Source organism: Phocoena sinus, chromosome 2 (assembly GCF_008692025.1).
Source record: "Phocoena sinus isolate mPhoSin1 chromosome 2, mPhoSin1.pri, whole genome shotgun sequence".
In the NCBI taxonomy this organism is placed as follows: domain Eukaryota; kingdom Metazoa; phylum Chordata; class Mammalia; order Artiodactyla; family Phocoenidae; genus Phocoena; species Phocoena sinus.
The window spans coordinates 25,747,194-25,774,866 of record NC_045764.1 but is presented as its reverse complement, the minus strand read 5'-3'; the positions used below and the strand labels follow the sequence as shown (position 1 = coordinate 25,774,866).

At 49.8% G+C, this 27,673-nt stretch overlaps 1 protein-coding gene and 1 long non-coding RNA gene across 5 annotated transcripts in view; one reads left to right on the top strand and one right to left on the bottom strand.

The window, feature by feature from the left end:
• The window catches only part of LOC116749577, a 31,787-nt gene extending 23,263 nt beyond the window's left edge, over positions 1–8,524 (top strand). The window contains exons 3-4 of the long non-coding RNA XR_004348641.1: positions 3,548–3,687; positions 8,399–8,524. This is a non-coding gene — a long non-coding RNA (uncharacterized LOC116749577). The remainder of the gene's footprint in view (positions 1–3,547; positions 3,688–8,398) is intronic.
• Positions 84–27,212, bottom strand: ASB13 (ankyrin repeat and SOCS box containing 13). 4 transcript variants are annotated; one of them, XM_032624063.1, is made up of 8 exons: positions 27,106–27,180; positions 13,355–13,542; positions 12,059–12,209; positions 9,694–9,828; positions 3,205–3,396; positions 1,975–2,006; positions 1,477–1,624; positions 84–1,013 (listed from the first exon to the last, which is right to left on the bottom strand). In XM_032624063.1, exons 1-8 carry the CDS (start codon positions 27,146–27,148, stop codon positions 1,003–1,005), a joined length of 900 nt encoding a protein of 299 aa, XP_032479954.1. In that variant the 5' UTR covers positions 27,149–27,180; the 3' UTR covers positions 84–1,002. The 4 variants fall into 4 exon arrangements, with proteins under 4 accessions (XP_032479954.1, XP_032479952.1, XP_032479953.1 ...); XM_032624061.1 differs by having other exon boundaries at positions 84–1,624; XM_032624062.1 differs by lacking the exon at positions 27,106–27,180 and adding an exon at positions 23,949–24,132 and having other exon boundaries at positions 84–1,624.
• Positions 27,213–27,673: the final 461 nt, after the last annotated feature.

Here is a 27,673-nt window from a genome sequence, read left to right as displayed (position 1 = left end):
GGCCCCTCTGACTCCCATAGGATGAAGCTCACACACACACACACACACACCCACGTAAGAAAAGGGCCATGTGAACACAAGGATGGACTCTCTCCAACAACCTTTATTGAGCAGTGAGTATGGGGACCGGATTCTGCCCTGAGCACTCCGCGTGTGGAAATGTTAGCAACTGTCATGGCTAGAGGCAAGTTCCTGTTACAAAGATGAAAGGGCAGAACCCAACGCTCTTTTTAATTTTATTAGTACACGCAGATACACTGATTTACCCAGAACAGGCATGTACACCTGCAGCCGAATGGGAGGGGCTCTTATCTCCACATACGATGAAGCACCATTGTAACAACAGCCAGAACCGAGGAGCTGGAAAATACCCACGGCTGCCAGCGTGGAACTTTCCACCAGATCTGGGCTCTACCCAAGTAGACCTGCCAAGAGGTGCCTCTGGTTGTGAGCACAGCTGGCGTGACCTTGGCCCATCCCCGCTCACTCTACTCCCCACACTCCTGGGGGAGTCTGGTGAGGTCCCATTTCTGGGGACGATGGCTTCAGGCTTGACCCTCAAGAGGGTTCACAAGCGGTACCTTCTCCATTTCCCCTGAAACCAAATAGACCTCAACTACTTATACAGAAGTCCTCTAGTTTAACTCCCGGGTTTTGGGTTCGTTTTTTAAACTATGATATAGAATCTTAAGCAGACAGATGCAGTCTAAACATACTACGTCATGTTACCTCCTGGTTTATCATGTAGAATTACTTGTTTCTATTACTAAAGAAACAGATTGTGAAACAGTTTCTTTCTCTGCCTTGATGGTGAGTCACATTCTTAGCCAGTTCAAAACACTGAGCCAGTGCCTGAAGCATAACAGATGTTCCTTAAGTATCCACAAAATGCATAAATCCACGGTTGACAGTACCCACCAGGTGCCAGCGACCTCTTCTGCCAATTGCAATTGCAATTGCAGAGCTTCAAGGAATGAGCAAAACTTAGGGTGGCAATAGGATTCATTTGGCAGCTGTAGAAAGAGATGAAAAACAATCTCTGAAGAGCTTCCTAACAGTGCTTCACATTGGATCACTACCCCTGGGAAGATGTGCTGAGATGCCTTCCTTTTACCTGTTGCTTTAGAGACTTGTTAACGAAACCTAAGTGTTACAGCGTATGTGTCTAAAAGTTTTTGCTTTATACACTTTTTAAAAGAATTAAGACCTCAAAGAAAAACTTCCTAAGAAACACTGAGCTTATTGTGGGGAATAAAAAGCCTGAGGCTTCCCCCACTAAGACCTGTATAAAGCCCCCTGAGCGATGGGTACACCTGGGCGCAGGTGGGTCTTGGAAAGTGCCAACTGTGGCTTCAGAAAACAGCACCCAAGTGGCAGGCTGTCCCCAAAGTGGCATCCAGGCTGCAGTCAGGACCCCCCCTCCCAGGGCCCCACCCCTCTTCAGCACGGGTCCTCCTCCTGAACACCCAGGGCCACCTGGTGATGAAGGAATCAGAGATGGTGCCTCCTGGTCGTGTGGAATCAGCGTCAGGGCCCTGGACCCCCAGCCCCGCCGGGCTCCCTTGTGCTCCTGGGAGAGTCTTTCCTGACGATCCCTCCAAGGGAGGTCTGTGAAGAGAGACAACTGCACGGCCGGGAGGATGCCAGAGTTAGACTGAAGTCCCAGGAGGGCCAGCCCAGGGCCTTCCCAGGGCCTCAGAAACACCTGCCAAGGGTCTGCAGAGAAGACAAAACAGGACGGCCCGGAGAGACTCCAGTTCTCTACAGCAACAGCATGGCTTCAGGCACCCAGGGCAGAGCGACCCTGTGGCCCAACGCTGGGCTCAGCAAGGCCAGCAGCCCGGTGTCACCGGCCCACCCTGACCCCGTGTCTGCAGCTCAGTTGTAGGAAAGGTAGTCAATGAGCCGGGGAGGGATGTTCAACCTGGCAATTTTCTCGAGCCCCCTGACGCCAGCCGCCCTCCTCAGGCTCACCCTGCAGAGCTGGGACAGGCTCAGAGGTGTCTCTGCAAAAAGGGGACAAGACGCACGTGAGGTTAGCTTAACTTAAGGAAGAAGCACAGCATCCTTCAACTTAACAAGTACCAACATGGAACTGAAAACACCTCCCTTTTCCTGAAAAGAGGCTGAACCCTGAGTACCTTCTCTGGAAGGCGACCAGGAAGGACAAATAGGGACCAAGGATGGAAGATCAGGAAATGGAATTCAGGTCATGGCCACTGGGATTTCACTTTGTGAGCTTTTGGCTTTTGGGGTTTTGTGATTTTTTTTTTTTCCCCATAACGTTATAACTCAGCACACAGATTTGCCAGCAAAGCACTAATCTACAGCTAGTAGGCTTGTTTGTCAAACTTCCAGACAAATGAGGGCTGGGGGAGGGTTCGGGCGGGCAGTGCTGGCTCTGCTCTGCTCCTGATGGCTGCAGGCCACAGGGACCCACGGAGAACTGACCCACAGGGGCAGACAGTCCACAAATGCACATCCTGGTGGCAGAGGGTCAGGGCCACAGGCCTGAAGATGAAGCCTGGAGCTATAGCTCACGAGGGACGGACACCAGGGCCAAAGAAGGAAAGTGCCTGGAGGTCCCTGGCAGCTGGGCCACAGGAATGTGTACAGAGCAGAGCCTGGCCTCGAAGGCTGCCTTTAGGACCATCTGTGTTTGATCAAAGTATAAATCAACCAAAGAAAGTATTCTCAACTTATGAAACATTATGAAAGACAAAGCTCCCTGAAAGAAAAATAAACAGAATTACTAGTGACATTCATTTTCCCACTTACTTCCTCCCCCAAATTATTTGAATGCAGGAAAAGAAACACCTTCTAGGAAATGTTTCCCCAGTAGACGTGGATGGTATTTGCCTCTAAACTCACGATGGATTTTGGTTGGGTACGGTTGGCAAAATGTGGAATAAATGGGCTCTTTTTCAATTGATAAGTGTTTGAAAGCCTCTTGTGACTGTAATTCTATGTAAACTCATTTAAAAATGTGTCCCAGAGAGGAGGTCTTGTCTTAGCCAGATGGTTTGTCCTTTGTTTGCTGAAGAGTGAGGGCTGCATCTATATCATCGGCCTCATAGGGACCCAGTCTGAGTCAAGAAACGACTGACTCAGAGATGAACTGATAGGTGATCAGAACAAAGCCCTCCTGCACGAGGTTCCCCTGCAGACCTTAGTGCAGGCATCACACAAATGACACACACTCACTCTCATAGTGCTCCAGGCACTTGGCGGGGGCACTGCTGCTCCATGTGTAGTCGGATGGCTTCCGCCCCCGGTTGTCCCGGGCATAGATGTTGCCTCCAAACTGGATGAGCATCTCGATGAGGTCCACGTTCTTCACCTTGGCTGCATGGTGCAGCGCCGTCTCGTGGAGCTTTGCCGCGTTCACGTTGGCCCCTGCAGGTCCGGAGCAGGAACAAACGTCACCAAGGAGCACAGGACACAAAAGCGGCAACCCCTCCCCAGGAACCAAATCAAGACTCTGCTGCAGCCTTTTCAAAACCTTCTTCAAAATCCAGAAGCACTGATCCCTTTTATTTTTCCTTAGGAAAAGAGAGCTAAAAAAGAAGTATAACTGGAAACAACCAAAAAGAAGAAAAACAAGACAGAAACCTTCCCTGTGGGTTCAGAGGCTGCTTTAACGCCCTATGCTGTCTGTCCCCAGGTCCTGAGGCTCTGGAAGCTCAGGTGAGTTGCTCAAGCTCTCCTGCTGTCCTCCATGTGTACACACACACACACCATGGACACACACTGACACATACCAGACACACACGCACAGGCACACACATGTGCACACAGGTACACAGTTGCACACACCTCAGATACAGACATGCACTCAGGCACACACATCACGTGCACGCACACACCACGTACACAGGACAGTGGCTCTAAAAATGTGTGTTGTATGAATGAATGAACATTAAATATAAGAAATCTTTTACAAAAGGGAAGCTCAAAGGGAAAATAGGGAATGTTCCCCCCAAATTCCCTGAAGTTCAGATAGAGAGGAAGTATAGTAACTGTGAATTCAGTTCTGCCATCCACCTCGCTCTCGGGATGACAGCAGACATTCAGAAAGATGCAAACAAGTAATAGCTAAACACAGCATTTTTAGACGCTTTTTAAAAATAAGAGATTTTGATAAAAATATGATTTGTGTAAAACACCATTCTTAGGGCACGGCCGTCACCATTCTATACAGTGGGATCCCCTGGAGCCTCAGAATTTTCTTTTAAGAAAATACCAACTTCTTTGAGGTCTGCTCCCAAGTGGATAAGGAGGTTACAAGAGAGAGGGGATGGGAGAAAAGTATTTTCAAGAAGCCAGCAAAGAGCCCAGGATCAGTGAAGATATTCCCTCCAATAACAGATTCAAATCACAATCATAAAATATTATCAAGGTGAGGCTTAAAAAAAATCAGATCACCAGTATGTCACTGTGTAATAAGAAATTTTGAGGGTCAGAACAAGAGGAAATGAGGGGGTATAAGGCTATTAGATTTTCTAGTCCCACAGCTCAAAAATACTTGAAAACTTCTGCTCTCTGACTTAAAATCATTTTAATCCCCTAGCAGAATATAAGAACTGTGTTCCTAAAGCGGCCTGTGTGATGCTAAGAAAATAGCAAGCATGCAAGCACATAACACACGTGAAGAAAAGCTCCCATACTTCCCAGAGTCAAAACTCAGACGGCAGTTCAGGAAAAAAATCCGTCAGTTAGGAAGCAGGATAAATTACCTAATTATTTAACTTGGCAGATATGTATTACAAAAATAATAGTAAAAATCAACCCATGAAATAAAAGAAGCATTTTCCCCACAATCTAACCAATCTACCACATCAGGGGTTTCTTCCAATATTGCTGATACGAATAAGTATTGTTATAGTGTTGCAGTCATAGTGCAAATATGAATTTGAACATTAAACTTGTAATGAAAAATAAGTTGCAAAGTCTGCAGAATCTAAAGTCCCTGTGGCTTCCTCTCAGGTCATTAATTCTCTCAATATTCTTGCCAATCGGGGAGGAAAGAGGCTGTCTCTATTTTAGGGATGGAGAAGGGTGGGTGGGGAAGCAGAGTCACTCTCAAGGTCAAGGAGAACCAGCACTGAACAGCTCTTCCCTCCCGCCCACTGTGGGTTCTCGGTACACAAGGCTTGGCGGGGTGACCGTTCCAAGGGACAAACGGGATCTGTTTAAAATGTGCCTTGGTATCACTGGATTGGGCGCAGAGAGAGGGCTGGTGATTAAGAAGGGCAGCTGGCATCTCCGCAGAAGCTGGAAACAACGGACCAGAGCTTCCTGGAGCAACACGGGTGGGTCTCGAAAATTCAGGAATGGGTGAGCAAACAGGAAGGAGAGTCAAATCTATAACAACACCATTTACCGCGATGAAAAATTCATGTCTCAACCAGTAACACACAGATACTCATTAGAACAGTTGGATGGGGAGGGGGGCAGAGGAAAGAAGGGACAGAGAAGCCAGGGAGAAAGTGGCTTTATGGGACTAACGATGACATTGCCTGGAACTGAGGACAAAAGCCAGAGCCAGCAAAACACGTGACGCCACCTAGGCCTTAAAAATTCTCAATTCACGTGTCAGAGAGAAGGGATCAGTGTTTGCTCGTGATCAAAAGCCTGATTTCAAAGCAAAACAGGATTAGAGTGGATTCAGTAAAACCTCAGGTAACAAGGATGGGCTGTCACACACCCACCAAGAACCCAGCACGACACTATGGAGAACAGTATGGAGGTTCCTCAAAAAACTAAAAATAGGGCTACCATATGACCCAGCAATCCCACTCCTGGGCATATAGCCAGACAAAACTCTAATTCAAAAAGATACATGCACCCCTATGTTCACTGTAGCACTATTTACAATAGCCAAGACATGGAAGCAACCTAAATGTCCATTGACAGATGAATGGATAAAGAAGATGTGGCACATATATACAATGGAATACTACACAGCCATGAAAAAGAATGAAATAATGCCATTTGCAGCAACATAAATGGACCTAGAGATTGTCATATTGAGTGAAGTAAGTCAGACAGACAAATATATGATATCGCATATATGTAGAATCTAAAAAAAATGATACAAATGAACTTATTTACAAAAACAGAAATAGAGTCACAGATGTAGAAAACAAACTTACGATTACCAGGGGGAAAGGAAGTGGGGAGGGATAAATTGGAAGATTGGGACTGACACATACACAATACTATATATAAAATAGATAACTAATAAGGACCTACTGTATAGCACAGGGAACCCTACTCAATACTCTGTAATGGCCTATATGGGAAAAGAATCTAAAAAAGAATGGATATATATATATGTATAACTGATTCACTTTGCTGTACACCTGAACCTAACATAACATTGTAAATCAACTATACTCCAATAAAAAACATTTTGAATATACATATATATAAAAATAGAACCCAGCGCAATGCCCGGGAAGGGGTGGCAAGCACAGGGTCTTGGGATTTGCTCAGTGAGACAACAGCAGAGACGTGAGGGACCAGCACTGCTGGGAAGGTGGACGCCCCTTCTGAACGCTCCCAGCACGGTTAAATATTTACTGCCGGGGACCAGATTAAAAGTTACCTCACCAGAAATAACTGGACTTTCACCCCCTTGGCCGCAATCCTCTGCAAAAATAATCCACAGCTTGGCATCTTGACCTTGCTGCCAACAGAAAGCCTCTGAGTCCACCCCGGGGGGCACCACGTGGCCCCGACGGCTCTGCTCCTCCTGCGGGGCCAGGACCCTCTCCAAAATCGCGTGCAAAAGAACCTGCACGCATATTTTTCTAGAGATGTGGTCCATAGCTTTCATTAGCTGTTCCAGCAAAAAGTGACAAATCACTACTCTAAAAATAAAGCATATGCTGTCCTCTTCTCTCTACTTTTCTGTATATTTGAGATTTTCCATAGTTAAAAAGTAGTTTTCTTTAAGAAGAAAAAAAGAATGCATGTGATCTAGGAAGAGGTGTCAAGGAGACCATCTGAGATTACAACAGAATCAGGGATGAAATCTGGAGCTGGTGGTAGACACTGACACCTCAGGATCCTGCCCCAGGGGAAATCTCCTCAGCCCTCACTCCCAGGGGATGGAAACTCCCTTTGTAACCACCAGATCCCCTGCTTAAGGCCATCGTGGACATCATGGCTGCCTCCCACCCAGGAGCTGCACCCTGCGGTGTGGGGCAGGGGTCCCGGGGCAGAGGTCTTGGGGCAGGGCTGGGCCCTGATTGGGTGAATCCCTCTCCTCAACCCAGACCCCAGCCGCTCAGAATGTGGCACAATCCAGCCAAAGGGATGGGATAAGGTTTGGACACGAACCCATTTCAGGCCGATGGGACATGGAGGAGGTGTGAGGGGGGAGTTTCGCTCTTCTGAGGGGAAGAAGCCATCAGAAGCCTCAGGAGTCAAGAATCTGCATTTTAGCCAAACTCTGCTGCTGCAGCCATTTCTCCCCTACTAGGGATGCCAGGCGTGGGATAAAGGGAACGGTGAGGAAGGCAGAGATGTAAGATTCAGAGGAGGTGAGTTCTTGCTGACCTTGCTGAGCCCCCCGCGTCAGAGAGACCCTGAAATCTGCTCTAGTTCTGATCCTTTCGGTTACTGAACCAGGAAACTCCATCACCCAGGGGTCGAGGGGAGCTGCTTTCCTACTTCTTACAAAGGAGTCATCACTTACACAGGGTCCTCAGGACACGGAAAGGACAGTGGGTTACACCACTCACTTGATCTTCCCCCCTCCAACCACGAGAAAGGAACCAGAGAGAAAACAGATGAAGGTGTGCTGCACACGTGCACGCCAGGCGCCCCGCAGAGGGTGGCTGTGCTATGAAATTTTTATTTTAATAAGCTCAACAGGGCTTCCCTGGTGGCGCAGTGGTTGAGAGTCCGCCTGCCGATGCAGGGGACACGGGTTCATGCCCTGGTCCGGGAAGATCCCACATGCCGCGGAGCGGCTGGGCCCGTAAGCCACGGCCGCTGAGCCTGCGCGTCTGGAGCCTGTGCTCCGCAATGGGAGAGGCCACAACAGTGAGAGGCCCGCATACCGACAAAAAAAAAAAAAAAAAAATCTCAACAGGAACAATAGGTAGATGCCGTTGGCAAAAACGGGATCCAACCATCCCATCATGAGCAACTCGGCTGGAAGACCCACTGTTTCTAATCTAGATATTTAATCTTTGCATAAAAAACAAAAACTACCCCAGTGACTAACCTTACACAAAATGAAGCGTGTTCACTGAAAAGACTTAAGAGTGGCATGTTAAAGTGAATAAGACTCAGTAGTAGAAAACTGTATATAACTGATGCTCAAAAGACCGTCATCCAGAAAGAATTCATCCTCTATTTCTGAACCATTTTGGTTTTTCCCTAGGTTGCCTCCAGAATGGACAAGATGGCTGAGCTAAAATGTTCCCTCAACAAAACATTTAAGTTGGGGGCTTCCCTGGTGGCACAGTGGTTAAGAATCCGCCTGACAGTGTAGGAGACACAGGTTGAAGCCCTGGTCCGGGAAGATCCCACATGCCGCAGACCAACTAAGCCCATGCGCCACAACTACTGAGCCTGTGCTCTAGAGCCCGCGAGCCACAACTACTGAAGCGCACACGCCTAGAGCCCGTGCTCCGCAACAAGAGAAGCCACTGCAATGAGAAGCCTGCGCAACCACAATGAAGAGTAGACCCCGCTCACCACAAGAAAGCCCAGGCGCAGCAACGAAGACCCAATGCAGCCAAAAGTAAGTAAATTAATTAAAGAAAAATAAGAATGCATTAGATGTGACCCTACTTTATAAAGAAAATCTTGAAAAAAAAGAAATTTAAGTTGGGTTCATAATAACTCCTTGCCCATAGCCGCTTTGGCTACATTTTAAAACTTCTGTGGTCGACAGGTCCTGACTCTAGCTTCAGTTGGGCAGGTTGTTTGTTTGTTTTTAATAAATTAATTTATTTTTGGCTGCGTTGAGTCTTGGTTGCTACGCGCGGGCTTTCTCTAGTTGTGTCAAGCGGGGGCTACTCTTTGTTGTGGTGCGCGGGCTTCTTATCGCACAGCCTGGGCTCTAGGTGCACGGGCTCAGTAGTTGTGGCTTGCAGGCTCTAGAGCGCAGGCTCAGTAGTTATGGTGAACAGGCTTAGTTGCTCCGTGGCATGTGGGATCTTCCCAGAACAGGGATTGCACCCGTGTCCCCTGCATTGGCAGGTGGATTCTTAACCACTGCGCCACGAGGGAAGTCTCTTGGTGGGTTCTTTTTATTTTGTTTTTGTTTTTCACCATGGGAACCTCTCTATCCTTAGGACACCTGACAGCCTCCTGGATCCTGACGCAACTGACCCGCTTCCCCTGGACCCCATCTCCTGATTCAGACCAGGCAGGCCTTGGGGACAATCCCCTGCGGCTGCCAAAAATAATCATTCGTGTTTGTTGAGCACCTACTGTGCAGCAAGTACTGTGGAAATGTTATCACGAATCCTCCCAACAGTCCTGCAAAATAAGTTCTATTTGTCCGGTTTTATAGATGCAGAAACTGAGGCCCAAGGACTCAGCTGACAAGTGGGAGAACCAGCTGCAAACCTGGGCTACCTGACTGCACCAGTCAGCTCTCTGCCAGCTCGCAGCACAGGTGAACACAACGCACCCGCAGTGAGCCGGGCAGGTATAAACATGACGCACCTGCGTTGAGCAGCATTTTGACGCAGTCCAGATGCTCCCGGGCGCAGGCCACGTGCAGAGGGGTCCCAAAGTGGCAGTCGTGCGCTTCCAGGTTGGCCCCAACGTCAATAAGAAGCCTCACACACTCAGAACTTCCTTGAAAGAAATGGAGATGGAGGAAAGGCATCGTATCACATATATTTGAAATAACAGGCTTGGCAGACACGCGGCTGCTGGAGCAGGTGAGCCCCAAGCTTGGCGGCAGCAGGAGGGAAGGGAGGTGGGCCTGCATCCTGACCAGGAGCAGTGGGTCCTGGACACGGCGCGGGTGTCCTTCCCCTGGGAGCTCAGTGGCCCCCCGAGCTCACCAGGCAGTGGGAGAAAGGGAGGGAGGGCACGGCTGGCGCCCATGCTGGGAGAACACAAAGTTGGGCTCACCAGCTGTGGACGCAGAGAAGGCTCCTCACTGCTCTCCAGCCCTCGGGGGAAAAGGAAGGGGCTCCCCACCTCCAGCTGCCCCCCAAGCTGTGTCAGGAACGCCAAGCCGCCTGGATGAACTTCCCTAAACTTCCCCACTGCTCGGGTTCCCTGCCCCCTCCCAGCAGACGCCTTTCTGGCCTCTTTCCCGGCTCGTCTCCGGGTCTTTAACTCTGGTATGGGGTCAGGCTTCATCCCGTCCCAGACTCCATCCTCTCTCACCCCTTGATCATGCTTGGCTGTTGGCACCGACTCTCCAACTCCAGCCCTGAAACCCAGCCCCACCTCCACCACCGGGCGCTGGCCCTTCTCGGGGGGACATGCCCCCCACAACGAGGTCCTCCCCCCACTCCCCAGCCAGCCTCCTCCTCACCCTGAGTCGGTCTTGACGCCGTGCTCTCCTCTCCCTCACGTCAAATCCCATTGATTCTTCCCTCAAAGTTCGGCACATGAATCCATCCCACCTGGGCTCCAAGAGCTTTGCACTTGGGTCACTGCGATGGCCCCCAGCTCACCTCTCCATTTCCAGGATATCGCCCCCCCTTTCGTATTGAAGGGCAGCAGAATATGCCACCCCAAAATGTGCCACTTTGGCATAAGGACTGTTTGGAGCTGAAGACAAGTAAGAAGCAGCAGATACAAGAAAATCTCTCTTGTCTTCCCCCATTTGCCTAAAAGCAGGACATAAATGTATAAAGGTGTCCCCTCCCGTCTCTACTAGGAAGGACAGAAGTGAACCACCAGGGACAACTCTAGACCCTGATCAGCCCAGAGCCGGCACCAGAGGAGTCCACACCGCAAATCTTACTAACTGGCCTTTGTCTCCCAGGAGTTCCCCGCTGTATTTGCCTTCATATAACTTATCATCCCTAGAAGCTCATGGTCCTTTTCCTTGGTCTTGTGTCTGCTCGACGGAATTACTGCTCTTTGTTAAGATGCTACACAAACCCCAATTCTAACCACCCTTTGCCTGAGCTCTCCCGTGTGTATGTGCAATGCACACACTAACTTCCACTTGTTTTTCTCTTGTTAATTGGTCCCTTGTCAGTCTCATCGGCAGGGCCCCGGCCAATGAACCAAAGATAGGTGAAGGAAGAAAGATAAGCTTCCCTCCCCTACGCTGCACAGGGATGGCCACTCAACGAACCTTTCAAAGATGTGTTCTTATCATTCAGCATCTGCTCAAAAACCTTCAGAGCCGTCTGTAGCAATTCCCAGTGCCTGTGGGCGACCAAGGTGACCTAACTGTGGGATTCGGGGTGAGGGCAGCAAAGACTGGCCCTGTGTGCAGCCGTGGAAGAGCCCACACCCCGCACCCTAACAAATGCAGCGAAGACGAACGCCGCGCCGACCAAAGCACAAGACACAAGTGTGCAAACCTTGCTCAAAACAGTCGAACCCAAACTCCCTGGTCTGTCATCTGAAACACTGCCCACCAGCTGGCCTCACCCCAAATTTCCAGTTCTGCCTGTTGTAGCTCCTCTGCTGGGCACGTCTGACCCAGCGAGGCTGAAGCAGCCATATCCTCCCACCGTCTGAAATCCACCTATTCTCAGAGGGCAACCCTGAGCCTTGAGGACCAGCTCTCAGCTCCTCTGAGAGTTCCTGCCTGGGGGTGCGTCTGGGCCTCATCTCCCCACAAGATCAGGGGCCTGCAGGCCAGAACGACAGCAGCCACTAAGTGAGCGGCTGCCGAGGGCACCCATTTCCAGGGTTAGCATCTGAAAGGCACCGAATCAGCTAGAAATAGAACCCTGCCTTCAACCCCCAGCCCTGGGTGAGGACTGTATCTCCAGGAGGAAAAGCGTCAGATTCCACGGCTGACGGACCAAGAGCCAGACCCAGCCTGGGAGCCCCGCTTCACCAGCGGATGGCTTCCCCTCCTGGCTATCACCGCTACCCGACTCACCGCTCATGCAGGCCTCGTGCAGCGGGGATGCCGTGTACAGGGGCGGGTTGACCTTGGCCCCGTGGGAGAGCAGGAGCTTCACGCACTCGATGCTGCCCGAGGCACAGGCGTCACAGAGCGGGGTGCTGCCATCGATGTTGCGGGCGTCCACCTTGAGGGGCGGAGGAAACGAGCATCAGAGGGCAAGGTGCAGGCCACTCGCCTTCTCATCCTGATGCACGTTCATCTTTGAAACACCACGTAGTTTTTCGAAGTTCTTAGGTTTTCTATTACGTGCTGAGGTGCCGTGCCAGGCAAGGGGGTTCAGAGATAGAAAGTAGGGCATGTCTACTGGCCGCCTGAGTACAGCGGGCGTGCAACTGGGGGCTTTTTTTTAGCTCAGCCTCACTCCGGCCACCACCCCAACACCTAATAAGCACAGGCAGGGTGTGAAAACGGGCTTTAACTCCAGCCTCAGCTAGGAGGTGTGCCTGAAACTGTTTAACATGCCTCGTCTAGTTGGAAAATCATGAGGCAGGAAAAGGCAACTCCCCAAACTGGCAGATTCTGCTTAGAATTTGTCCAAATTCAGCTGTTTACTTGGGTTCACGCTGAAGCCTGTTCCACTTCCTCTGGAACCGCCTTCATAGCCGAGTTCTGGGAAGAGTGAGCAGAACACAGCCTTCCCTTCTTCCTCACCCCGCACTGCTGTCCCAGGGCAGCTCCTACCAGCTCGCCCAACCGACTGGTAAATACCCAGCAATTCTACCAGCCAGATACCAGATACCATATGCTGGGGGCTCCACATGGGCTGTGGTGTGAGTACATAAACTAGGGGAAAGCAGCGAATCAGAATCTTGTTCTTGTTCCTTTTACCTGTTCTTCCAGAGCTAGTTTGCCAGCATCCCACTTAGTCATCCTGCTCTCTGAGCCCAAAAGGCTCCTGCCGCCAAGGCCCCGCCAGCCCGTTAGGCAGTCCGCCTCTGTGTCCACAGCCTGCCTGCCCACGTGCAGAGCAGAGCGTGCCATCGCTTTGCTAACCCGGCCTTCTCTTCCACCACCAGTGACCTCCCAACAGCCAGGTCCACGAGCACCCTCACCGGTCCTCTCAGGGTGTGGTTGCCGTGGAGACCAGCCCTCCCTCCTCCTTCAGGCCCCACTACAGCCCACTCTGGTTTCCTCCTTCCTCTCCTTCTCAGCCTCCTGCAGTGGTTTCCTTTCTTCCCATGTGTTGCATAACACAGAACACTCTTCCCAAGCCTCTTTTTCTCTGGAGCTGGTCCCATCAGTCTGGGGACCACGCTGCAGGTGGCTTACCTGGGCCCCGGCGGCCAGCAGCAGCTGCACGCACTGCGCCTGGCCCTGCAGGCTGGCCGCGTGCAGGGGCGTGATGGAGTCCACCATGACCTGGTTGACGCAGGCCCCGCTCTCGATCAGCTGCTGCAGCTGCCGTGTCTCCCCCCGCTGGGCTGCCTCGTGCACGGGGGTGCGCTCCACCCAGAAACCTGGAAAGAAAAACATGCAGTGCTAAGAGCACGCCACTTCTGTCCAGGTCAGATGAACCCCAGGACCCTTTACGAAACCCAAGCCATTGTATACACAATGGTGTAATTGGTCCAGACACCCCTACTCAAAACCCTTGAGTGATTCCCACTGCCCAGGGGTGGAGTCCAAGTCTTTGGTGAGGCCTACAAGGTCCTTCATGATCTGGAGCTTGCTCACCTCCTTGACCCATCTGCCACCACTGCCCTACACAAGCCCACTCTCTCCAGCCACACAGCTGGCTCACTGTGGCCCCCTGCCCTTGCACACCTGCATCTCTGCATATATTCTCTCTGCCTGAGAAGCCCACCTTTGCCCCCACCCCGATCATCCATTCTGCATCTCCTGTTTAGATGTTACGTCATCCACGTGGACCCATTTGAAATAGCTCCTTCTCCGGAAGACACGTCTCCCACAACCCTGACATCTACATGCCTATAATGCAGCACTTATACTGTCCCCACTCCTGGCCTGGGAGAGCCTTCAAAGTAGGGACTTGATTTAATTATTCAATTTTAGCAGAAATCTCAGGATTTCCTACATACAAAATCATGTCATATGCATTTAGATAGAGGTAGCTTTGCTTCTTCCTTTCTAATCTGAATGCCTTTTTCTTGCCTAACTGCCTTGGTTTGAATGTCTAGCCCCACGTTGACCAAAAGTGCCGAGAGGCACCTCCTGCCATGTTCCTGGTCCTGGAGCTTTGTCCTTCACCACGAACCATCATGTGAGCTGTGGGTTTTCATAAATGCCCTTTATCAGGTCAAGGAAGTTCTCTTCTATTTCTAGTTTGTTGAGTCTTTTTATCATGAAAGGGTGTTGCATTTTGTCAAGTACTTTATCTGCATCTATTGCAAAGATCAGGCTGGCTTTTTTCCCTTAATTCTGTCAAAATGCTGTATTACATTGATTGATTTTCAGATGTTAAACCAACCATGCATCCCTGGGATAAATTCCACTTGGTCATGGTGTATAATCTTTTTATACATTGCTCAGTTTGGTTGGTGCATATTTTGAGAATTTGGGGGTCTACATTCATAAGTGTCATTTTTCTTGTGATTGATGTATTTGTCTGGTTTTGGCATCAAAGTAATACTGGACTCAGAATGAGTTGGGAAGTACTCTCTCTTTTAATTTTTGGAAGAGTTGATGAAGAATTGGTATTAAATCTTTAAATATTTGGTCAAATTCATCTGTGAAGACATCTGGGCCTGAGCTTTCATTTATTTAAGTTTTTTTAATAATTCAGTCTCTTCATTTGTTATAAATCTATTCAGACTTTTTTTTTTTTTGAGTCCACTTTGGTAGTTGGTAGTGTCTTTTTCAGGAATCTGTCCACTTAATGTACATTATCTAATTTGTTGGCATACAATTTGTTATGGACTGAACTGTGCCCCCTGTCACAAAATCCATGTGTTGAAGCCCTAACCCCTAATACCTCAGAATGTGACTGTATTTGGAGATGTAACTTAATTACAGAAGTAATTAAGTTAAAGTGAGGCCATTAGTGTGGGCCCTAATCCAATCTGACTGGTGCCCTTATAAGAAGAGGAGATTAGGACACACAGACACCAGGGATGAGTATGAACAGAGGAAAGACCATGTGAGGACATGCAAGAAGGCGCTGTCTGCAAGCATAGGAGAGAAGCCTCAGGAGAAATCAAGCCTGCTGGCACCTTGATCTTGGACGTCCAGCCTCCAGAACCTCAGAAATAAACGTGTTGTTTAAGCCTCCAGTCTGTGGTGTTCTGGTATGGCAGCCCAAGCAGACTAATAAACAATTGCTCATTGTATTCCCTTATAATCATTTTATGTCTGTATTGTCCATAATAACATCCCCTCTTTCATTGCTGATTTTGTAATTTGAATCTTTCCCCCCCCACACACCCTTGGTCAGTTTAACTAAAGACTTGTCAATTTTGTTGATCTTTTCAAAGAACTAACTTCTGTTTTGTTGATATTCTGCATTGTTTCTCTATTTCATTAATTTTCTCACTAATCTTTATTATTTCTTTCCTTCTGCTTTCTTTAGGTTTAGTTTGCTTTTTTATTTCCAGTGTCTTAAGATGAAAGGTTATTAGGTTATTGATTTGAGCTCTTTCTTCTTTTTTTAATGTAAACGTTTACAGCTATAAATCTTCTCTAAGTATGGCATGAGTTGCAGCTTATAAGCTGGGTATGTTATCTCTTCATTTTCATTCATCTCAAACTATAATTATTTATTTTTGCATTCCAACCTCGTAAAATACATATTCAACAACGTGTTGATTGAGAAATAAACAAAGGCACGACTCCTCTCCCCAAAAGGAGTAAAATTCTCTAACAGTCCCCCTTTCTTCCACAATGCCTTACCTCTCCCCCTCCCCTGCCCTCAGCTCTAGAGAACCAGGTGCACGAGATGCAGCACCCTGACCTCCCATGTTTTAGCCAAGGGTTCTCAAACTGGAGCTTCCATCAGCATCGCCTGGAGGGCTTGTGAAATCGAAGGCTGCTGAGCCCCACCCCCAGAGCTGAGTGGGTCTTGGTGGGGCCTGGGAATCTAAGTTTCTAAAAAGTGCCCAGACGATGCTGACGCAGCTGGTCTGGGGACCACACTTGAGAACCGACACCACTTCTCTCTCTGAACAAAGCCGCCTTCTCTCCCCACCTCTAGCCTCTCTATCTCACCTTCCACCCCTCCCTGTTCATCCTAGATAACGCCTACTTGTTCCTTTCCTGACTGAAGTGCAGTGGTCAGGTTTGCAGGAGGCCTTGCCCAGCCTCAGCCCCATCCGTGCTGGGTGAGCCCCTCGTCTGTGCCTCCAGCAGGGCTTACTGTGCTGCGGTCCCCACCTGGTTGCCTGCCGTGCAGCAGAAGTAGACTAGTAGTATCGTGCATCCATCCCACCCAGACAAGCGGTCTAAGTTAACCACAGGATTCCCATTTCCCGTAGGACGTCTGACCCAACTCCAGTGAACGACACATGAGGGAGAGGCTGCTGAGAGCGTTCACAGTTTCGACACACCCCTCGCCCCCGATGTTGCCTAGACGCGAGCTGGGAAGTGCCGTGGCCGTCGGACCACCGGCCTAAGGTCGGCTCTGAGGATGGGAAGCACCAGGTGAGTCACTGGTCACGTGGGGCCTGCAGCCCTGACAGCCAGGCTTCCTGTGGTGTGAGGGTGATGTTTCTTTATGGTTTAAGCCAGGTGCAGACAAACGCATGCAAACTCAGAGTGTAAACTCCCCAGATGCAGAAACTACAGGATGTTTTCTCAACACCAGTCAGAGCACCTGGGGTACAGGGCAGTCTTCTAGACACTCTTTTAAAATGTCATAAATGACAACAGTGCTGGATTATGCTGACACATCCTTACTGTCAAGCCCCAACTTCGGCAGACGACCGCATTACACACCTCTGCATAATAAGCAGTTTCCTTTTATTATAACTACATTTTATTATCACATCTCCCTAGAAAACCTTCTGATCAACCACATGGTTCCCAAGTCTTATCAGAAGCACTTTCACGCACCGTATCTGGGGTGAATGTATTTCCTTGGCAGATGGATAACCTCCTGGGTTATGTGTTGATGACTGTCCCCTCTTGGAGATCCCCTCATTGCCGCCGACCTACAGCCCTACCCCACCCCCGCAGTGGAGCCGCAGAGCCAAACCGCTCAGGGCTAAAACTCAGCGCGGCCATTTATTAGCTTGTGCGAGAAATAGCTTCCCTGACTGTCAGTTTTGTCACCTGTAAATTGGGATAATAATATAGTTCATTCATCGGTGGGTTATGAAAATTAAATGAATGAAAGTAAAAGCACTTAGCATTGGGCCCAGCACAGAGTAAGTGCTCCATAAATGGAGTCTATTTGTGGTATTTTAACCCCCTCATTGTACCTAACTGTGCGACCCCACAGGGGTCATGGGGGGCCAGGGGAGTGAAGGGAGGACTGGAACGCAGAGGAAGATCTGATCCCCACAAACATAAAAGCCAAGCTTGGGGAACTTCTTACTTACTGTCCCAGGAGTAAGTAAGTAAGCCAAGCTTGGGGACCCCAGTATGTCTCCCAGTCGTGATGAATGGCCGCCTGCATGCCTGTCTTGCGGGGTGGGTAGTGGAAAGCAGCTGTGGATCACTCTCAAGTCAGTCTGGAGGGAGCAGAACCCCAAGGGCAGACTGAGTAAAAAGAGGAGAGCAGGGCGAGTCCTGGGTCCTGCAGGAAGGAGGAAAGTGCAGCTCAGGAAGGCGGTGCAGGGAAGGCCTGAGCATCCCTCAGCAGCCCGTGCAGGTAGATGCAGCCTCTCCCACCGCGTTGCACAGAGACGGATGGACATGGCAATCAGCAGGTCACGGTCATGGGCTGGGGAGTGTGGGGAAACAATTCAAAACAACAGGACAGGACGACTGCGATAGTGGTGGAACAGGTCACGCTACGGGAACTTAGAAGCAAGACAGCCCATCAGGAAAGCATCACCGAAGAGGCGGGGCTGCAGTGAGCCTGCTGGGCATCACTGGCTTGGCTCTATTCCCAGCACCTGGCACAGTGTGAGGCCCAAAACAGATGCTCACGACACTAGCTTGTTGAGTGCATAAGGGACGAATGAATAGAAGGAATTACTAATGTGAATGATAAAGTGTGGACATAAAATTTTTTAAAGAAAATCTAATTCTATCTCCTTATGACCAGTCTATAGAGGAAGTGCAACTTACTGGGAACCATATTTTCTAGTGAATAAACATCAGCTGCAGTTGTCTTAGCAGCAACTGAGGGCAGAGATCAGAAGCAGCAGGTGTGATAACACAGGAGAGCACTGTGTGCATCAAAGAGCACAGTCAACAGTGAAAAGGCACCTATAGGATAGGGAGGAATATTTGTAAACCATGTATATCAGAATATATAAAGAATGCCTACAACTCAATAACATAAATAACCCAATTAAAAAATTAACAAAGGACTTAAATAGGTATTTCCCTAAAAAAGATATACAAATGGTCAACAGGCACAAGAAAAGGTATTCAACATCACCAGTTATCAGAGAAATGCAAATTAAAACCACAGTGAGATACCACCTCACACCAATTAGGATGGCTACTATCAAAAAACAAAAAATAAATGTTGCCAAAGATGTGGAGAAATTGGAACGCTTGTGCATTGTTGATGGAAATGTAAAGTGGTGCAAGGACTCTGGACAAGAGTATTCTGGTTCCTCAAAAATTCAAACAGAACTACCATACGATCCAGCAGTTTTTATCCTAAGAAAATGCAAACACTAACTCGATAAGATATGTGCACCCCTATTCACTGCTGTATTATTTACAATAGGCATGACATGGAAACAACCTAAGTGTCCACGGAGGGATGAAAGGATAAAGAAGATGTGATATATACACACAATGGAATATTTATTACTCAGCCTTAAAAACGAAAGAGATTCTGTCACAGGCTACAACGTACATGAACCTTGAGGACATGATGCTCAGTAAAATAAGCAAGTCACAAAAGACAAATACTGTACAATTCCACTTATATGAGGTTCCTAGAATCAAAGTCGTAGACAGAAAATGGAATAGTGGCTGCCGGGGGTGGGGAAGGGGAGAAATGGGAAGGTGAATAGGTGCAGAGTTTCCTGTGTTGTAAGATGAAAAAATTCTGGAGCTCTGTTGTACCAAAATGTGCATGTAGTTAATACTGCTGAACTGCACACTTAAAATTTACCATCTTGACCATTTCTTTGATTTTGGCCACAATTAAAACTTTAAAAATTATGTTTTTTAAAGGTCACGTTTTTAATTAATTAATTAATTAATTTTTATTTTTGGCTGCGTTGGGTCTTCGATGCTACACGTGGGTTTTCTCTAGTTGTGGCGAGTCGGGGCTACTCTTCGTTGCGGTGCGCGGGCTTCTCATTGCAGTGGCTTCTCGTGTTGCAGAGCACAGGCTCTAGGCGCGTGGGCTCCTGTAGTTGTGGCACGCGGGCTCTGTAGTTGTGGCTCACAGGCTCTAGAGCACAGGCTCAGTAGTTGTGGCGCACGGGCTTAGTTGGTCTGCGGCATGTAGGATCTTCCTGGACCAGGGCTCAAACCCATGTCCCCTGCATTGGCAGGTGGATTCTTAACCACTGCACCACCAGGGAAGTCTGGAGCATGGGCTTTAGGCACGCGGGCTTCAGTAGCTGTGGCTCAGAGGCTCTAGAGCACAGGCTCAGTAGTTGTGGCACACGGGCTTAGTTGCTCCACAGCATGTGGGATCTTCCCAGACCAGGGCTCGAACCCGTGTCCCCTGCATTGGCAGGCAGATTCTTAACCACTGCGCCACCAGGGAAGCCCTAAAAATTATTGTAAAGAAGTAACAAAGATGGAGGAGGCCCTGGAGATGGGGGAGGTTGTCACCGACAGCCGGTACCAACCACAGGATGTCATTGGGGAGACACCTTTACAGTGGGAGGTGGGGGTCAGGGGGAGGTGGTAGCCTCAATGGCCTCTGGACACCCCGAGAAGCACAGGGGGAGGGGAGAGCCACCCCAGAGATAAAGAACACGGGGTGCCTGGTGGCCCACGGGGCTGCAGCTGCATGAAGGAGCGCTGGTCCTCAGTGGGAAGCTCAGAGGCATCCACCCCCGACGCCCTCCCACGACCCCCCACCAGAGAGAAGACGGGGGACGGCTCACATGTACTTATCAACTTTAAAGCAAAAAGACATCTGCTAGCAGGGAACAGAGGCAGGAAAACGCTGTACATTAGCCAACCCACTGACCTCAGGCTTTGTTTCTGGCCCTGTGCCTGGACCCCACTTGTGACCAGATGCCCCCACCCCTGTACCATCCCCCTGGGAGAGGGGCCGCCCTGGAAACCTGAGACCCTCCCTCTGGCAAGTTCCCTCGGGGATGAGCCTTCCCCTAAATCCCAATCCTGCCACATAAGTGGTCCCCTAGCACCCCCTTCCCGTCACCCTCCCTCCCTTCATCCTGTCAACAGCCCCCTCTGGTGCTCCCCTGCCCCAGAACCCCCTCCCCTCGCCCCCTCCCTAATGCAGCTAGGTCATCAGCGGGTCATGGGGGGCCTGCTCAGGACCCTTAGATTGCTCCTGATTCCAGAAAAACATCCACACTCCTTTGCAAGCCAGGCAAACTGACCCTCCAGGATGGAGTCCCAGCCCCATTTTCCAGTCTCCCCCCACACCCTCCCATCACCACCCTCACACACACACACCCTTGTCTCCAATTACACTGAGCTTCATGTAGCTGACATAGGGTCGGGTGGTCCAGGGCCTGTGCCTTTGGGGGTGCTGTGCCCCACTCAGCCCCCCACTCTCCATCCTCCCCACCGAGACTGAGTCTTAGCGCCTTCAGGAAGCCTTCCAGCCTGCAGCCTGCCCACCCATGCCCTCCTGTAAGCCACCTCTGTACACACAGCTGCACCTGATTTCACGCCTCTTCTGTCCTTCCATGAGCATCTTTAGGACAGGACCGCAGCCGCCGACCTCCTGTTCCAGCACAGCGCCTGACACACAGGTATCAAATAAATAGACTCTCCAGAAGCCTGTTCTACTTGCTGGAAAACTTCTACTGCAGTTGGGTCTGCCCCCGCCAGAGTACACCCCACTACCGGCCCCTTACAGGCCTGCCCAGCCCTGACACTGACCTGGGCCACACCTTGGCCTTGCCCACTCCGGCCATGCCAGGGGCCAGGGCATCAATTAAACAGGAGTTTGTTGTAGCAGAGCCCAGGCTGCAGTCCCCAGAAGACAGAGCACCAGGGCGCTGGTGCTGCAGGGCAGACAGCAGCGCCCAGGCCCCTCCTGCCTCCTGCCCATGCTTCGGTTCAAGGTCACGGAGATACCTGTGTCACGCCTTCTGCTGAGTGGCTGCTGGCAAGCCAAGCTCACGAAGGACTAAGTGAAAACCGTCATCTGCAAAACTAGAGTCTCACCGACACCACCTACAGGATCTTCTACCGGACAAGTGCAAGGTCACCCCGAGAAGGAATGACAGACGCTTGAGAACATTTCTGCCACTTTTCTGCACCCCTGCCTGACCTGACTGATCCAGCCTGAGCACCAGATGTGCACCTGCTGACTCCCAACCCGACACCCCTGTGTACCTTGGCCGGGCCCTGACACTCTCACATCTGAGGGCTGGCCCTGCCTGGCCCAGGCCCAGCCTTCGGGAATCAAGAAACCCCAGCTGAACACTTCAAGTGGTTCAGCGTCAGCCTTCCCTTGGGAGCGGGATACATGGTGAGGAGCCTCAGGAACCACCCAGCTCATGAGTCCAACGTCTGTCTGTCCTTTAGCCCTGTGACCTGGGGCACATCACTTATCCTCTCAAAGCCTCAGTTTTCAATTACACATCAATTTTTTTTAAGCCTCAGCTTTCTCTCATATAAAATGGCGATGTTCTTGCCTAGTCCCCTGGGGTGGCGGTAATGACAGTGAAATCCTGCTGGGCATGACTGGCACGGTGCCAGGCAAGTGTACGACGACAGCACACACTATGACCATGATGGGATTGTTAGCATCATTCTATTTCTGCTGGTCCTGTTTGGGTCCCAGCCTCCAGTTCTACTGCCTGTCATGTTCCAAAGCCCCACCTGGGACTCCGGCTCCAGCATCTGGATCCCGCATGAGTCCCCTGCATGGAGTCCCAGCCCCTTGGCCCTGGCACCCGCCTTCACTACGCGTGTCCAGCAGTGGGTGTTCCAGACCAGCTCCCCTGGCCGACTGTTCAATATTCAGCAATTCCGCCAGGCGGAAACTGGGAGCTGAAATCAGCGTGGGGTGAGTATTTACACCAGGGAAAGCAGAAAATCAGATCAGGTTTCCTTTTTTTTTTTTTTTTTTCCCCCCTTTTTTCTCCAGAGAGCCAATTTACCAGCATCCTGCTTAGTCATCCAGAGCCCAGAATCCTGCTCTTTGAGCCCAAACCGCAGCTCTCAGCCAAGGCCCCACCGGCCCTCCTGGAGAGCCTGGCCTTGCGACGTGCAGGGCCTGCCGGGCTCCCATTCCACATGCAGAGCGGAGCACTCATCGGCCCTACTCTGTCCAGAGTCTAGAACCCGACCCCTGTGCAGACCCTGACCCTGACCGCTCCTCCCCCAGCCAGGGGCCCCTCCACACAGCAGCCCCGCTCAAACAAAGAGTGTTTTCCAGACGCCACGGAGAACACCTACACCACAAGTGGATCCAACGTGCTCAGTATCCACCAGGCACCCTTCAATGCTGCTTGGGCCAGGAATCTTGCTCCAGGTATGTCATGAAGGGGGGCCCAGGGCCCTCGCTGCAGACATGTCCTTCTCGGCCACAGCTGCAGCTCTGAAATAAGCCCTTCTCCCCAAATACCCCAGTAAATAAATATTCTTGAAATGATGATGGATAGCCTCCCCATACCCCATCCATGCCCGTGGGGCACCTGTGTGCAGATGTAGCCACCAGGAGCAGCTGCTGAAGCCACAGTGGAGCTGGTGTTTTGAGGACTGCTCTCAGCGGGCTAAACTCAGCTTTCGGGAAAGTCAGGGGTCCCGAGTGACTTGTCCCCCAAGGTCCCAGAAGGCCAAGGATTTGTGTGTACAAAGCAAAAACAAATTGAAGAGCTAAAAGGATCTAGAAATCATGGCAAAGTGCACCCATCCATCTGACAGTAAAGAGTGAAAAAACAAAATAGGGGCAAAAACCCACAAGGACAAAGAAACCAGCACCTAAGAATGACAGACCTGCTCCAGAGGATGCTGCAAGGACCAAAGACACAATACATGCAAAGTGCCTGGCACAGGTGGTGCTTAATAAATGCTTTGTGGTGACCACCCATCTTTAACGTGCTGTCCGAATTAAAGTTCAGTGAGCTTGATATTACCAGTCACCTTGATTCTCAGGGAAAATGGAAATCATTTTTATATGTAGAAACACTTATTTAGAAACTGGGGCTGAGAATTTTGTTACTCTTGAAGAGATTTTTCAACAAGTTCTATTTCAGTGTTTTAATTATGAATACCCCAAATACTGTTTGTCAGTAAACTTGAGGTTGGCATACGTGGTTTTAAGATCTGTTAAATGTGATAAAAATTAAAGAGAAAAGGTTTACTTTCCTACAAGGACAAGACAGTCAAAGCTCAGTTAGGAGAGGCAAAAGGAAAGTGAAAGAGAACAAGTGAAAGCAAAAGAGAAAAGTGGGAAGAGGTTACCGAAGCAGCAGACAGCCAGGGAAAAGGAAAGAAAGATCTTCCTAAACATGCTTAATGAGAAACGCCCGAATCCAACTTTCGCCCTCACTCAGCAGCCCCTACTAACCGCTTATCCAATTCTCTGCCACCCAACCCCTCCCCTTGCCTCCCTCCCACCCCACGGTGCTGATGACCAGGGCAGGAGGGTTATACCAAAAAAATCAAAACTCACTTGTACTGCCATAGTCGGCAGCCACTCCTGGCCGCAGTGACTACTCGGAATCGCAGCTGGTGTTAAAATCAGCCTAATTTCCTTCAAACGGTGTTATTAGCAGTGTAATATAGTGCCCAGAGGCTTCTCCACTAAAGGACACATCTAGACACTTCTAGAATGCAGCTTTCGCTAAGGCAGAAACAGAAGCACGATTTGAGAAGATTTTAAGGAAGTTGACCTCCCAGCCAGGGCACTGATTATCTAGATCTCTCAAAGTACTTTCCATACAATTCTATGTTTAAAAAATCAAATTCCGGAATTCCGTGGCAGTCCAGTGGATAGGACTCCTTGCTCTCACTGCCAGGGCCCCAGGTTCCGTCCCTGGTCGGGGAACTAGGATCCCGCAAGCCACGCAGCACAGCAAAAAAAAAAAAAAAAAAATCAAATTCCACAGACTCAACAAAAGGATGAACTTGGATATAGGTTCCCGGGCCCGGGGACTCAGATCAGTCTACCATCCTGATTGTGGACCCCTGGAGGCAAAGACATTTCTCAGAGCCCAAAAGGTGCTATAGTACAGAGATGATGGCTGGTAGCAGTGCTCCCCAGTCCCCTGAGAACCCACAGCGGACATGGTTCATCCATCCCAGTCACAAAACCAGCTCAGCGCTCCAGGCAGCCCTACAAATTGATTACAGATGAACCTATCTGATAGGAAGGACAAAAGCATTTTTAACATAAAACAAGCAAAACAAAAAGAAACGAAACAAAAAAGAACCACCTGTGTTAAAACCTCAGCTTTGTGACTCCCTAGCTATGCGAACTCAGTTTCACCTCTAAGTTAATCGATAATGATGACTGTCCTGCAACTGTCACAGGGCTCAGTGGCCAGCGCCTGGCCCACAGCAAAGCAGCTCAGTGGCTCTCATCACGGTCCCAGGGGCTACCTCTCCTTTTCTCTCTCCATCCCATCTTCCCAACACCCCAGAGGCCAATGAACTGGTTAGACTTCTTGGCTGAGGATAACTGAAGAACACCAGCAGCTCACCTTGCTTAGAGCCCAGATCCCTAAGGCACCCTTTCATCTTCTGCCAACCTCTTGCTTCCCAGTCAGAAGCCCTTGAGCACAGATGCTGAATACGACGAGAGTCACGTTTTCAACTTTACAAATAGACACAACCTAGGGTCAATAATGATATGAATTACATTTGCTAAGTAACAAACACTGATTCACTTTAGGGTGTGACTTGCCCTAAATTCTTGGTTCTTATTGATAAGGCCATATTATAAGACTGCAACATTTACCTCTGTGAGGTGTTATATTAAAAATAAAGCTACAGGGCTTCCCTGGTGGCGCAGTGGTTAAGAATCCGCTTGCCAATGCAGGGGACATGGGTTCAAGCCCTGGTCCGGGAAGATCCCACATGCCGCAGAGCACCTAAGCCCATGCACCACAACTACTGAGCCTGCGCTCTAGAGCCCACGAGCCACAACTACTGAAGCCTGTGCACCTAGAGCCCGTACTCCGCGACAAGAGAAGCCACCGCAGTGAGAAGCCCACGTACCACAACGAAGAGTAGCCCCCGCTTACTGCAACTAGAGAAAGCCCGCACGCAGCAACGAAGACCCAACGCAGCCAAAAAAAATTAAATTAAATAAATAAATTCATTAAAAAATAATAATAAAACTACGGAGAACCTACTATATAGCACAGGGAACTCTACTCAGTGTTCTGTGGTGACCAAATTGGAAGGAAATACAAAAAAGGGGATATATGTATACGTATAGCTGATTCACTTTTGCTGTACAGTAGAAACTAACACAACATTGTAAAGCACCTATACTCCAATAAAAAAAATTTTTAATTAAAAAAAATAAAGCTACACGGTTTGGTTAGAGTATACCACATGTATAGAATTTGAGATCAGAATGATAAAATGCGTTAAAGTTCCTATGATGGGCCTCTACTTCTGCTGGGATAGCAGTGTAGCTCTGGATTCAACACATTGAGCTTATTCATTAGTGTTGAGAATAAAACTGTCAGCAGGATGTATTTTGAGAGAAATATATGAAATTAAACAATGACAATGTCAAAAGTAGCCACGAACCCCTGAAACTGTGCGTCCATTAGTTTAGAATATGTTTTTCTTCTAAAGATACATTCCTTAAACTATACAAAAAACATACTCGGAAGTGATGCTATGCTATTGAACCTTGTACATGAACAAAAATATTAAAATGTGTTTAAAAGGCTTCCATGGTGAACCAACCAAACACAGCACACACTGGCAGGGTCAAAGCCCTGTGCCTGCCTGGGGTGGAATGCCAAGTAAAAACAGAGATGCTTATTAAATGCCTTTGATCCTGTGGCAGGGGGCTGTTTTGCAAAATCAACTAAAATAGCTTTGCTAGGACTGCACTTCGTCTTAAGCTAAATTAACCCATAAGACTTCTCACTTTCATTCGCACTACATTTTTTTTATCAGTGTAAAAACACTTTATAGATTATTTTTTTCTTTGCAGGCTTTGGAAGTGTTTTCACTGCTCATCTGCCCTAGAATTACTCCGTAGGCGGGAAAGTTTGCTTCCCCAAAGAATGGCCTTTTGCCCTCGAATCCATTTTATTCTCGGGTTGCCCAAACGGTAAAGAAGCTTCAGTTAAGAACCGAGGTCGCATGTCTCACACAGTGCGACAAGGGCACATGCTCCTTCTGGATTGGATTCCTGGGTGTATCCGTTGCATGCGAACGACCCTGCGCACGACCTTCCCACAGGGCGCCTGGAAGACGGTCCAGCTCCCACCCCGGGCCCGTGCCAGGGCTGCCCTACGAGTGGTCCCGCGTGGGCATTTCCTAGGTTCCCCTCGGAACCTGGCAATGACCACGCACACTCCCGCATCCTCCCCACGGTGCGCAGCGCTCCGGTGGGTCTCCGGTTCTGAAGTCACGAGGATGACCCGGCCGGCAGGGGACCAGGAGCCGGACGCAGAAACCAAGTCTGAGCTGCATGGGACCCCCGGACCTGCTCCTTTAAAGACACGGCCCTCCGACCCGGGCCCAGCCAGACGCCCCTGACGACCCCTCGGAGCGGGTTCGTCCCTGCTCGAGGCGAATGTAAGCAGATGCAGCTCTCGGTTCACGAAGGCGGCCCCGCGCTCCCGGCAACCCGCACGTACCCAAGTCGCCCAGGAAGCTGCCGTCTGCGGCACGGGTCTCCATGCCACCGGCTCCCCGCGTCCCGGCTCTGCGGCCCCGCCACTAGCACCGCCCGCTGGGCGGGGCCAATCGGCATCGCCGAGCGTCCAGGAGAGGCGGCCGCGCGCGCTGGGAGTTGTAGTTCCAGGCCCGGCCGGCGCGGTTTCCCCCAGCTCAGGACCTGCGTCTGACTCCGCGCTCGCCGCTGGTGTTTGCTAGGCAAACGTGTTCATGTGCAAAATATTTGTTCTTGGGCAAACCGTGCCGTGTGTCCATGTGCAGAGGGTGTCAGTGTGCAAAACGTGTCCATACGTCCCTCTGCAAAACACGTGTCCAGGTGCAAAATATGTCCACATGCAAAACGTGCCCGTATGTCCATGTGCACAACGCGTCCGTGTCAGTGTGCAAAACGTGTCTAAGTGCAGAACAAGTGTCCGTGTGCAAAACATTTCCACATGTCCAAGTATCCACGGGCAAAATCAGCGTCCGTGTGCAAAATATGTATGTGCATGCAAATTGCGCCCATATGTCCACGTGCAGAACATGTCC

What these genes read in the sequence shown, in the direction of transcription:
- ASB13 (XM_032624061.1), bottom strand. Translation starts at nt 27,148, where the DNA reads ATGGAGACCCGTGCCGCAGACGGCAGCTTCCTGGGCGACTTGG. An exon ending in CAGCTTCCTGGGCGACTTGG is followed by an intron (nt 13,543 to 27,105) that starts GTACGTGCGGGT and finishes TTTTCTTTCCAG; the next exon opens with GTTTCTGGGTGGAGCGCACC. An exon ending in TGCTGGCCGCCGGGGCCCAG is followed by an intron (nt 12,210 to 13,354) that starts GTAAGCCACCTG and finishes CCGCCCCTCAAG; the next exon opens with GTGGACGCCCGCAACATCGA.